The sequence below is a fragment of the Leguminivora glycinivorella genome, chromosome 7 (assembly GCF_023078275.1).
Source record: "Leguminivora glycinivorella isolate SPB_JAAS2020 chromosome 7, LegGlyc_1.1, whole genome shotgun sequence".
Taxonomy (NCBI): domain Eukaryota; kingdom Metazoa; phylum Arthropoda; class Insecta; order Lepidoptera; family Tortricidae; genus Leguminivora; species Leguminivora glycinivorella.
In genome coordinates this window covers 9740790-9753617 of record NC_062977.1, presented here as the reverse complement: position 1 = coordinate 9753617, position 12828 = coordinate 9740790, and the positions used below count along the sequence as shown (strand labels likewise).

At 39.2% G+C, this 12828-nt stretch overlaps 2 protein-coding genes across 7 annotated transcripts in view; both read right to left on the bottom strand.

Annotated features, from left to right (window-relative positions):
• LOC125227778 (intraflagellar transport protein 81 homolog) overlaps positions 1 to 6596 on the bottom strand; it is a 31181-nt gene extending 24585 nt beyond the window's left edge. Inside the window, 1 exon segment of the mRNA XM_048132111.1 lies at positions 6450 to 6596. Coding sequence (XP_047988068.1) covers positions 6450 to 6596 — 147 coding nt within the window.
• Positions 6597 to 7668: 1072 nt separating this feature from the next.
• The window catches only part of LOC125227777 (trafficking kinesin-binding protein milt), an 84388-nt gene continuing 79228 nt past the window's right edge, over positions 7669 to 12828 (bottom strand). For all 6 annotated transcript variants that reach the window (XM_048132109.1, XM_048132104.1, XM_048132108.1 and 3 more), the window contains 3 exons: positions 12158 to 12308; positions 10170 to 10444; positions 7669 to 9996 (listed from right to left, as the gene is read on the bottom strand). In XM_048132109.1, the coding sequence (XP_047988066.1) occupies positions 9551 to 9996; positions 10170 to 10444; positions 12158 to 12308 (872 nt within the window). In that variant the 3' untranslated portion in view covers positions 7669 to 9550. The remainder of the gene's footprint in view (positions 9997 to 10169; positions 10445 to 12157; positions 12309 to 12828) is intronic.

Sequence of the window (12828 nt, the reverse complement as noted above, 5' to 3'; positions counted from 1 at the left end):
TGACTCCCGTATAAAAGGAGGAAGATTTGAATACTGTGTCAAATTGTGGCTACTGTGCTGAACTACTTGTCGAAATAATTGAAATTAAGATAATGGAATTGAACTTATCCAAGATAAAAATAAATTCGTTTTCGTAAAGAGGATCGAAGATGAAAAAAGAACTGTTAATTCGGCGTTAAGATAATAAGATCAATTGGTTCGTTTACTATTCAAATGCTACGATTCGGATCCAAAGGTTAATTACTTAATCAGATTTAATTAACTAGCTTCGTATCGCAATTCAAATGTTGGTTCCAATCCCATGTTTCACAATATAAACAGTACGGCTTACGACCTCTTCAAACAATAATATACATTCAAGTCATCCATATATAAATATGTTTTTCTACTCCAGCACTCAAATCTGCCAATTAGATTATTGTCAGCAGTATCCAAATTAAGTTCATTTGAGTAACGATAAGAAAGTCTATTTGTCTATAGGTTCATATGATTACTGCTTAGCAGTAATCATATGAATATAGGAGTTCTGTTTTTTTTTTTTAAAACACAACTTCCAATTTATCAGGTATGTTTTCATTTGTAACTTTTAATAAATAATATGATGTTAAGGTTCATAATTTAAATCAAGATGAAAAAATAAACTGAAATGCGTTTTACATATTAGATATTGCAAAACAAAGGTAAAAATCATAAGTTTATCAAATAATTTTACATTCGACATTTAAATATTCTTGAACGCAACCACATTTTTCGTAATTGAAAACCGGCTTATTTTCTATTTCTCTTGTCTATGGCATGTTTGACATTTGTAAACTTTTGACGAAACTTTTTGAACTAAGTATTTTAGTGTTGTGTAGTTTATTTTAATTCGACGTTATTGTGCAAAAACTTAAGTAATTATAAGTGATTCTGGTGAACTATGTACTTCCGAAGAAATCAAGGCTATGGCGATCAAAGTGACTGACAATTCGTTACCTGAAAAGTCGGGTAAGGCGCACCAAAAATGTTATGATTGTTTTGAAATGGAAATTGCAAAAAAATGTTTCAACTTTCTCTGAAACCGCGTTGTTGGCATATTTTGAAGAATTGTGCAACAAGTTCTCGCCATCAACATTGTGGACAGAATATAATAGTTAAGATCTACACAAATATTCCCATTCATTATATGAAGTAGGTAAAAAACCCATTTTATTATTCTCGAATAGGTATTTATTTGGCTGTCGTAGAAAAAGTATAGTATACAATCGTAACATTATGAAGGCTATAAAAGTCTCGTACCTTACTTAGGCCACTCGGCAAGCCTCGTGACCTAACCGCGGTACTCAACTTTTATAGCCTTCATAACGTTACCGTTATATAATATACTAATACTTGTCTCAATATCTACAGTGCCGGACAAAATGCATCATACACCGACATATAAAATAATCTTTCTATACAGTTGTGTTGGAAAACTTTTAGCTAATTTCATGGCGTACAACATACAGACAATAACATATCAATGATCGTACAATTATTTTTTCCCCTCACTACCTCGGAAACACGTGTTTAATCCTTTAATGTCAGCGGGCAAAAACGCATTTTATCCACTAGTGAGTAAAGTAATTTGACCTTGAATAAAGTCTGCTTTAAAATTGATAAAAGTAGTTGAATCTAGTAATAAAGATGATTTACCACCTGTGAAACTACTGAAAGCAGTGATAAACGCAGTTTTTGCGTTGTAGTTTCCTCGCTAAAGTGAGGGGAAAAGTTTTGTGTTACACTCGGGTGCAAATGTATTTTACTTCTCGTGTGTTAAAAAACTCGCAAGTTCAGGATTCTATTCTCGAACCACTCGCTTCGCTCGTGGTTCAACTATAGAATCCTTTCACTTGCTCGTTTTTCAATTCCACACTTGGCGTTAAAATACAACTTTGCCCCCTTGTATAACAAATAACTATTTTTTTACATGAGTATAAATATCAGTACTTTTGGCTCTGGACGAATTTGATCATACAGTAATTAAAATACGAATGAAATGCAATGTAGTAGTGTGTATTGCTTTCATCTGCTTTAGATATCACTCATTGTCTCGGAGGAACATTTTCAGTTAGAAACTGAAAGTATTTATCTAACCCAAGCTTTTTCCTGTGTGTCTACTAAAGTAGGCAAAGTGGGTATAATTCAGAATGACATTTATATTTTCTTTATTTTTCGAAAAACTTCCTTAAATTTTGGCTTGGATTGATTACATGAGACTGCAGATTAGGTATGCACTTTATATGAGGCTTGTTGAATCAGTTGGGCTACTTTATGATTACAAAAGTTAAGAAGTAGACACAACATCTGAAAGAAAGCTCGACAGAATCACATGGTATTTGAATGCAACGGCGGCGAATTGAGCACGGCTGGTCGGCCTGCCTTTCAAAGCACCTCTCGCGTAGATAGATACGTACTATAAATGTGTGGACATTTCTACCCGTAAATAATATTTTACGACCAACGAACCAAATATTCGCTACTACTTACTTGATATTTTCCTTTATACTGTGCGCCGCGTTCGTTATATTTAAGACATGTCTCGGCTTCACCATTGAGCTTTGAAGTTCCAGCAAATACTTAGCGATTATGTAAAGGTATTTAAACTATCCATATTGAACTTCTTCAAAGCTGAGCGGACCCCAAAGGTTCATTAGTGGCTTAAGTAAGGACTCTTACACCATTCAGGCAAGCTATTGATGAAATACCTAGTGTGGATTGTCAAGTCAACATTGTATCAGATAATCAACAAATAGTGTCGAACAGCGATGTTGCCTCGGCATTCGAAGATTATTTCTCAAATATAGCCGTTAACACCACAAAATGTTTACATTCTTCTGCGGCTCAAGCCCATTCATTACTTTGTGCTAATGTTAAGAAATGTAATAATTCATTTGAATTTAGTCAAGTAGACTCTGTAAATATTGTTAAAACATTCAAGTCACTCAATTTAAAGAAAACGGAAGACTTATGGGGAACATCAGTTAAAGTAATTAGTCATGTCATAGATATAATAGCACCTTACTTGGCCGTAATATATAATATTTCAATTTCACAAGGCACCTTTCCAGATCTTATGAAATGTAGCAAAGTCATACCGCTTTTTAAATCGGGTGATTCGAGTGATATAACCAATTTCCGTCCCATATCAATACTTCCTGTACTAAGTAAAGTCTTTGAGAAGCTAATGTTAAATGATCTACTGGGACACTTCAACAGACATAGATTACTTACAAGCAAACAGTTCGGTTTCACAAGGGGCCGTTCCACGACCGATGCTGCTTCGGTACTCATTAAACATATATATAATTTTTGGGAAAATTCTTGTGATGCAATTGGCATATTTTGTGATCTTTCAAAAGCCTTTGATTGTGTGGATCATGGAACGCTCATTTTGAAATTAGAACATTATGGTTTGTCTATAAATGCCCTAAACTTTATGTCTTCTTACCTTAGCAATAGAACACAAACAGTAGTTGTTAACAAAACTCGCTCTAGCGGGACTGTAGTCCAATTAGAGTGCCACAAGGCTCAATTTTAGGTCCATTCCTGTTTTTGGTTTATATAAATGATTTGCCATGTATAGTGAAAAACTTTTGTGAAATAGTACTTTTTGCTGATGATACATCACTGCTTTTTAATGTTGACCGAAAATCTACGGATTACAATGTAATTAATAGCACGTTAGCTGATGTACTGCAGTGGTTTACTGTCAACAATTTACTTCTTAATTCTAAGAAAACCAAATGTATTCGATTTTCTCTGCCGAATGTTAAACCAATCGATACAAAAATACTTTTGAATGATGAATGCTTAGAGATGGTAGATACAACACTGTTTCTTGGTTTAACATTGGACAAAAATCTACAATGGAGTCCTCATATAAAGAAACTAGCAAGCAAATTAAGTTCAGCCGCATACGCCGTTAGGAGAATCAGGCAACTGACTAATGTTGAGACAGCTCGCCTAGTGTATCATAGTTATTTTCACAGTGTAATGTCATACGGTATTCTGGTTTGGGGCAAAGCAGCTGACATACAGACTATCTTTGTATTACAAAAGAGAGCCATTCGTTCTATTTACAACTTAGGAACACGTGAATCAGTAAGAGAACTCTTCAAAGAAATTAATATCTTAACTGTAGCTTCCCAATACATTTATGATAGTATAATTTATGTTGTTAAGAATTTAGACTGTTTCACTAAGAATTCTGATATCCATAATTATAACACTAGAAACAAAAATAAGCTTGCCATAAAGAAGTTTCGTGTCCGTAAAGTACAGAAGTCATTTGTTGGGCAATGCATTCATTTTTATAATAAGTTACCTGACACTGCTTTGAGATTACCCCTCCCAGCTCTTAAGAACTACTTAAAAAAATCATTGATGTTAAAGGCTTATTACAGAGTCGAGGACTATTTGACAGACAAACATGCATGGCCCGAACCAGAAACTACAAAAACGAATAGCAATTAAAATAATTGTATTATGTATAGAGGACACAGTTCAGATAAGAAAGCACATCAAATATTTTATATTTTATGTTGTGTAGGTAAATTACATATTTAATGATATTGAGATTCATATTATCTTTTCTTCTCTGACAATTTGATATGTTTTCTCTGAAGAAGAACGACGTATTATTAAGCAATAATATAATTTATTGAAATTGATTTCCATAGAGTACCTAGTCTGTTCATATTCTTTGATGAATACTTTTGCATGTTAAATTGTATGTTGTTATTTAATGCATGTTAATTATAAGATGTAATGTTTTGAAAAGAAGTTGCCCGCCGAGTTTCTTGCCGGTCCCATAGTGGATACCCCCCTCCCAACTGAGGGGGGACTGAAATCTTCTCGAGGCTGAGGCGTAGGGTTAGAGCCGGCGTAGCTTTATTTGACGTTCATATGCGCATTGTAATATGCCTACTTGAAAAATAAATATTTCATTTTCATTTTCATTTTCATTTTCATTTTCATTTTCATTTTCATTTTCATTTCATTTCATTTTCATTTCATTCATTTTCATTTTCATTTCGTGGTTAACTATTATAGGTATAATACCTAACTCTATAGTTGAAGAGAACAATACAGGACTAAGGGTATAGTAACTCCTAACTACGAGTACCTATACGTCTCGCCTATACAAATTATTATGTTAATTGAATGTACTCAAAGGAAAAACTAAGAACAGTTTCACGCTACGTCCGATCCGAATCCGTGAAAATAAAATCCGTCATATCCGTAGAACTAGCTATTTGTATGGTACAGTCGACCAAAAATGTGGTTTACCACCCTACGGGTACATAAAGAGTACTATCGTACAGTATGGCCACTCCCGCTCCCCGCTGAAAGCGCCGCCCACCCCCTCTCGGTTACCTCACAGTTACCGCCTGTTAAAAACGCGAACAGTCGACCTGTCATATTTCACTCATACAAGCATGGTACGCGTTCACCACGTGTGCTAGGAACGCGCCTCTTTCATATATTTGATCGCCAGTGTCCGAGGTGTGCTACGGGTAAGGTTCGCTTAAACGTCATGAGACAACAAGGTCGATTTCCGCTTGCAATAATATTGTGTCAGTGACAATGGCTCTGTCTATATATGATGTTTACGTCATGCCGTGTGTCAACTGTCAAGTCAACCTTAGCGATCGTTAGAGCTCACAGAAACTTTTGTAAAAACTGGTAGACCACTTTCTTGGCCGACTGTACCTACTTTACGTCACTCGACCTTTCCGTCATTCTTCAGAATCATCACCACCAAAAGAGGATTTATTACTAAGAAATAATAAGAAACTAGGCGAAATCCAGAAAATATCTGACATTTTAGTCTCGAAATGTGATCCAATGGCATTTCTGCGAAATGTAGTCTGGCTCTGTCGCGCCAATACGCAAGAGTGATAGAGATAGATAGCTACGAAAGAGATATTATCATGAGCGTTTCGTGAGCGTTTGTGCATTCGGCGACGCACACACAAGAATACTCTGTTAAAATTATTCGGTTCCCTGATGTTACACCGTGTCTAAGTACCTATGAAAGAATCAGGGTAAATAGATTATATTATTGTAGTTACCTACTAAAATACGGAAAGCGAAGCGTCTGGTTGAGTTAACTGGTGATCGAAGAGCTGGCGACTTCCTCGCACAACGCATCAGTATTGCGATGCCGTTCCCGAGAACGTTCTCCCGTTTGTATGGGAAATGTTCTCTCAGGAGAATATTCTCCATAGTAAAATGAGAACGTTCCCGAGAACGGCACAACTCTATCCTTGGTACAATGCCTCAAGGGCTTATTTTAGACATTACCTAGCTTTTAAATTTAGTCTTACTTTCTTATATAATTATGTAAATATTTTCATGTAAATAAGACTTTGAAATACGGAAAAGAAGAAAATTTTCACAAGTATCAAGCTGTAAAGACTAATTACCTTCTCGCCAGCATTAAAAGCTACGAGTAAGTCGATGAGCAGCTGCAGCAACTGTTTTTCGTCCAAGGCGTCAAACTTTATCAAGTCGTAGTTCCGCCCCAAACTTGCGTTTATCTCCTTCACGATGAACTTTATTTGTTCCGTCATTGTTCTAGAGCTGAACAATAGCAAGAAAAACACTTAACGCTGTAGTTTTCCGAAGTTTTCGTTGTCAACAAAAATGTGTTGACTGTTCTGATCACCATGGAAACTTCGAAAGCAGAGTCATAATGTCATAAAATAAGTTGCGTTTTAAGTTGGTTTTAAGTTAATGCATTAAACTTTAATACTTATCAGATTCATTCTTGATTTTATATTATTATTTACAATAGTTTTTCGTAACATATAAATTTTTGTTCTTTTAAAGGGCAACTTCGAAATAATAGCTGTCATAAATTTTATAGTTTTGTATGGTCAGCGCCATCTATCGGATATGTTGAATAAAAGTTACAAAGAGAGGTGTACTAAAACCTGAAGTTCGCGTAAATTTACTAGAGGGCAGCACGGCCTATACCAAAACCTTTGACCAAAACTAGTATTATAATTATATGATCTGAGCTAAATCCTAACAACTCACTTATCGGTAGAAAAAGGCACATTCAAATTTTATCTTTGTTGTCTTCGGGAAATCAACTTTTCGCAGGCACATTTTTAAATGAAGAGAAAATGGTACAGTTCTTATAACCCCAATCAAATATAATATATGTTTTAAAGCAGTGACAGCCACCTTTATCTCCTTTGCTCCTACTATATGACCATATATCATAATATTGCATATTCACCAATTTACCCAATCGAATAATTAAAGGGATTCTAAATTAGCTTCCTTCATTTTCTCCAAAAAAACATCAGTAAAACAGGCACAAAATTAAAAATAGAACATAATGAGGAAGCCAAACTGACATTTTATCGAACTGGGTCACTTATAAGCGCCAGCTATCACTGTCATATAAAACAACCCTTTTGGAAGATTGATTTATGGTTTGGCAATACAATCTGTATTCTCTAGGAACTCATTCCCTACCAGTGACGCCATCTGCCTTAACCTTTCAGTGTGGCTCCCTATTAGGGAATTCACTAGTGCCTAAACTAAGCACCTGTTTTTCTTCGACATATTCGATGTTCTTTCTTAGATCATTTTAAAGTGTGCTATAATAAGGATCAAATGAAACTGCATAAGTTATCTTCGAATAAATTATATTCCTGCAATTATAATACAATAATTATCATTTTTGATGTCAAATCTCAACAAATTACCCTTACTCTAGAGTTTATTTGTGCCTAAGGCTCGGGTACTCTCACTCGGGAATCAGAACCTCGCACTCGCCTCACAGCCTCACCTGACTACTTACAGATGGTTCAAGTACACGACGCCAAATCAAAAATCAATAGACGCGCTACAGAAAACAACACAATACCAATCTGGTTAAAAATTATAATAATTCTGTAAATTTACGACACCTAATCACATTCATTTGAAATAAACAAACCAATAATAACATTAAAAACTATATAGCACCAATTTCAGAACCTAAAGTTAATCACTGATTATTCATTTAACTAAACGACGGCAAATGAAGACAGCTGTTTAAGTTCTGCAACTGATTTACATACACTCTTGTTTGCTGATTCACCTCCAATATGAATTCGATACTACTTACACTATGGCATGCACCATTATATTACTCAGACCCTAAGTTAGTAACATGTTTACTCACTAATTAACTTTAATTAAAGCAACTAAATGAATCGACGTGGCCGTCAGCTCGTCATCACTGAGAAAATAAATTAAACATACATATTTACAATCAACCAAAGGATCTGCAGTGAAACTATAAAAGGTACAAATGAGTGTGGTCATTGCGATAATGAGTCTCAAAGTATGACTGAATCAATGATACATATTACTAGGTTTTGATTTACAAAACATAATTAAATTTGTACTCTCCTACTTAAATGGAAGTTTGATTACATATTTACAATGATACATAATGATTTATCAATTACAGAATTTATATTGATAAGCGCGAATTCTTATCGTAATACGACCACTTCAATAACTACTTCTTGACAAAGCGTCTACGTAAATTCTAGAGTTAAGTCTCAGATTACTAATAAATAAATAACACAACCAAAATAAAATAATACACTGTTCGACACGGGGTCTCGTTAGCAAAGAAAAACTACAACGAATCGAGTTGTCCGTTAACTCCCCAAATATAATTTAATTGTTTTATTTAATTTCTCGCTTAATTATTATTATTTTGGTATACAATCATCTACACATTGACAAAAGAACTACAAACACGTATATTTAGTTGAAGATTTAAAAAGCTATGCACGACTATCTTGTATTTCCCAGTAACTAGAACGTTAAAAGTATATGTTTGATGTTTTGATAGTCGTGCCGTGCTGTCCTAACTTTCAGATGTTCAGCTGTCTGGACAGCTGCAATTATTATACCGTGTACTCGCGTTGCACGTTCTTTTGTCAAGTAAATTATTTAAGTGCACGCCTGGTCCTCATGACAATTCTCTCTTTTTAACATAAAGCGTAAAAACACTTGAGCTCTTTTAAAGGAATGTTCTATAGAGAGAGGAAGAGACAGAAAAATGCCGCTAATCAAACTCAATTCAGACTACAAAAAAAAAGATCTCAAGTTCAATCCCCGAAAAAAACATTTTATAAATGCACAAAGCCGCTGACTAAAGTTAAATAATTCGCTACGAAAAATACACGTCAAAGGTAAAACGACTATACACAAATAACATAATAGGATATCAAAACGTAAAACATTATCTATCAAGGCGAACGACCCGTTCGCGGATAATTCTCAGATTAAATCAGCTAAAAAACCACAATCGCACTCGGAGCGAAACAGAAGCAATTATAATCCTACGGAGGTAAGATTCAGTAGAGAAAATCTAATAATCACTCTAGATATCTCGTTAGCTTAGCGGCGACCGAATCGTCAACCGTACTATTTCAATCTCACTCGATTCCCCGTACGTCGGGTCGGAAGGTCCACGGACCGAAGGAACAAAACGCGATCACCGCTCGAATTATAGAAGGCCGCCCTTTCTGCCGAACAGGAGCGTGCTGAGCGTGCCGAGCGGGGAGGCGTTCCGTTCCGGCGGCGGCGTGGGCGCGGGCGGCGCGGCCACCGTGCCCAGGTCCGAGCGCGGCCGCGGGGCGCGCGCGCGCGGCCTCCTGCCGCCCGGCGCCGCGCTCGCCGCCGGCACGTCCAGCGCGCCCTCGCCGGGGTGCGCGGGCACGCCCAGCAACGACTCCTGGCGCTCGGCGGCGGCCAAGGGCGAGCGCAGCGTGCGCTTGAGGCAGGTGAGCTGCTCCATGGGGCTGCGGTGCACGAGGCCGGTGTACAGCGAGCCGGGCGTCTGCAGCGCGAGCGGCGCGGGCGACCCGTCGGCGGCCGGCGACGTCAGGTAGCGCCGCCGCAGGATCGACGTGCCCGACGCGATCAGCGCGTGCAGCGAGGGCGGGGCGTCGCCTGGGAAATTAAAACACGGTAAAGTGAGTTTCAAATTGCGACGCATGCATGTATGTCTTCTAGACTCGAGACAATAAAAGAACGTGGTCACCCCTGACGTTGTCGAAAAACATGATTGATACGATCGCAGAAGCTCTCCCCCGTCTGAACGAACGAACTATAGGAATACTAACCTGGTCTGGGCGTAGCAGGTGGTGAAGAATCCGGCGAGCCCAGCAGTGGACTATTAGCCGGCGTAGCCGTAGGTGTGAAATGCCGTTCGACTCTCTCGCAGAAGGACTCCCGTCTTGACAACACTGGTGACACAGCTGCCGAAGACCTCCGTGACGTAAGACGTGAACTCCACGCGCTGCCGAGCACGGAGGAGCTGAGGCTGCTCATGCCTGAGCTGACGCTGCTGCCGCGTGTGCTGCTTACAAGGCTGCCGTCGTTTGGATGCATCACCGTGCTGAAAGAAAAGGAAATTTTATAAGAACTGCACAGAAAGAACTAAAGGAATTTTAGAACTAGTTTTCTCTAAGAATTAAAATGTAAACTGTAAATTTGTCTGGGGAAGTAAATCGCGAGGTACCGCAAGACGGATATTATTAGTTCAGAGTAGCATGACATCTGTTGCTAAGTGGTATTAAACTGATTCGAAACGTTCATATCCTACGCTAGATGACTCTAGCAGTAGCTTGTATTTTACGCTCCTACATTTTTATTATGAATTTATTTTTTATAAATAATACTTAGAAAAAGAAATATTACTAATAATGGAAGGCTGATTAAAATTCCCTGACCTTCAACCACCAGTATGGAATGTAAAAGTCCATAAGCATACACAGTACAGACGCTCACAAAAGCGTAGGCCCTCTGTTGGCTGTTTCTTTACTGAAGAGAGGCATGTAAATCGTCATCTGTGGCTGAAAGTCATGAGCCCCCCCCTGGAGCCTAGGTTGGCCATAAAAATAGACCACGTGGCGCCCCCCTGAGGCCTGGACCTTTATCACGAGACCCCCCCCCCTGGGCACGAAGCTCGATCCGCGCTTGCTTTGTTCTTTCCAAAATAGGAGGAGGTCAATAAGGTCAATGTGAAATTCCCATAACCGAATGGACGCTTACAAAAGCGTAGTCCTCTGTTAGCTCTGTTTCTTTACCTAAGGGAAGTTGTACCTAGTACCTAGGTCCTGTTGGCGAACGTGTAGACACTGTAGAGTGGCTATTGTGTGCCGAGCGCGGCATACCAACAACCTTACTCACCGACAGCAATACACCACTACGAGTCTAGTGGTATTTGGTTGCGGTTTCTGCAAGGTATGCTGCTAGGGCTCTGCTCTTCCTTTTAGAACAACATCAGCTGTGCTGTGCCCTATCACACAACGCGGTGACATTCACAATGCCCATTCCTCTCGGCACACACGTATAGACGCTCACAAATCCTTCGCCCTCTTGTCCCGCTCAAGGCTACCGTATCCTAGGTCCGGGTACCTGTTGGTGAATGTGTAGACGTGACTGGAGTCGCTGCATGTCAACATCAAAGTCTCATTTTGTGTATCACAAATCAAGAGAAGATAAATGTAAAATTCCCTAAGCATACACAGAACGGACGCTCACGAAACCTCTACCCTCTGTTGGCTCTATTTCATTACCTATCTGAGGTTCGTGCATCATTTTTTTTTATACTACGTCGGTGGCAAACAAGCATACGGCCCGCCTGATATAAAGCGGTCACCGTAACCTATGGACGCCTGCAACTCAAACAGTGTCACATGCGCGTACAAGTTTCTAATGTGGTGGCCCATTAGAAACTTGTACATTCCCTTTTGCTGTGTTAAGTACACAGCAAAAAGGAGTGTACAAGCTCTAAGGAGGGTTCGGGTTGCCGACGACTCAAAGGACAATAGACGGAACAAGTTAGTTCCGTAAGTCCTCAGCACACCGCACCCTCGTTGAGCTCTGGCAGCCTTACTCACCGACAGGAACACAACACTATGAGTAGGGTCTAGTGCTATTTGGCTGCGGTCTTCTGTAAGGCGGAGGTACTACCCCAGTTGGGCTAGATTCGAGCTCCGCTGTGCTGTGCCCTACCACACAAAGCGGAATATCATTCGCTATGCCCTACCTCCTGCCAGCATCATCTGCGCCCAGGTAGAGGCTACCGTATCCTAGGTCCGCGTACCTGTTGGTGAAGGTGTAGACGTGGCTGGAGTGCGGCAGGCGCGGCATGTCGTCGTCCTCCTCCACGTCGGAGAGCCGGTACATGCGCAGCCCGAGGGCTTGCGACGAGCGGGAGCCGCGGACGCCAACGCCTTCCTGCTCTTCTAGTAACCCTGTCGAAACATACAAAAGATCCCTTATAGGGATAAGCTCGCCTTTGTATCTCTGTACCTACAAATTGTATATAAATTGTTGTACACAATAAAGTGATTACTACTACTACTACTACATACAAGGGCGGTAAGAATTGTCATCATGTCAGCCCTTTATCGCCCACTGCTGAGCATAGGCCTCTCTTCCAGTACGCCCTGTATCCCGGTTCTGAGCTGGTCTCATCCAGTTGTGACCCGTGGTAAGAATAACACAAAGGAACTTCAACAGCTTAGCCAACCGCGCCTGTGGCTAAATAATACTGGTCGTTCAAACTAGCGAAACGCATGGTTATTTAAAATTAAATTTTTAGTATAATCTTCGGATTGCATATACACCGTGTTTTTATTGATCTCCGTTAACTTCGGTATATAGTTAGGACCATTATAGGAAACATAATAGCATAGTTTTATTGGTATTTTTCTCAGCAGCAATTGATGTAACATTAGTGTTGTTATAAGACTAGTCTTGAAGACTTTAAAA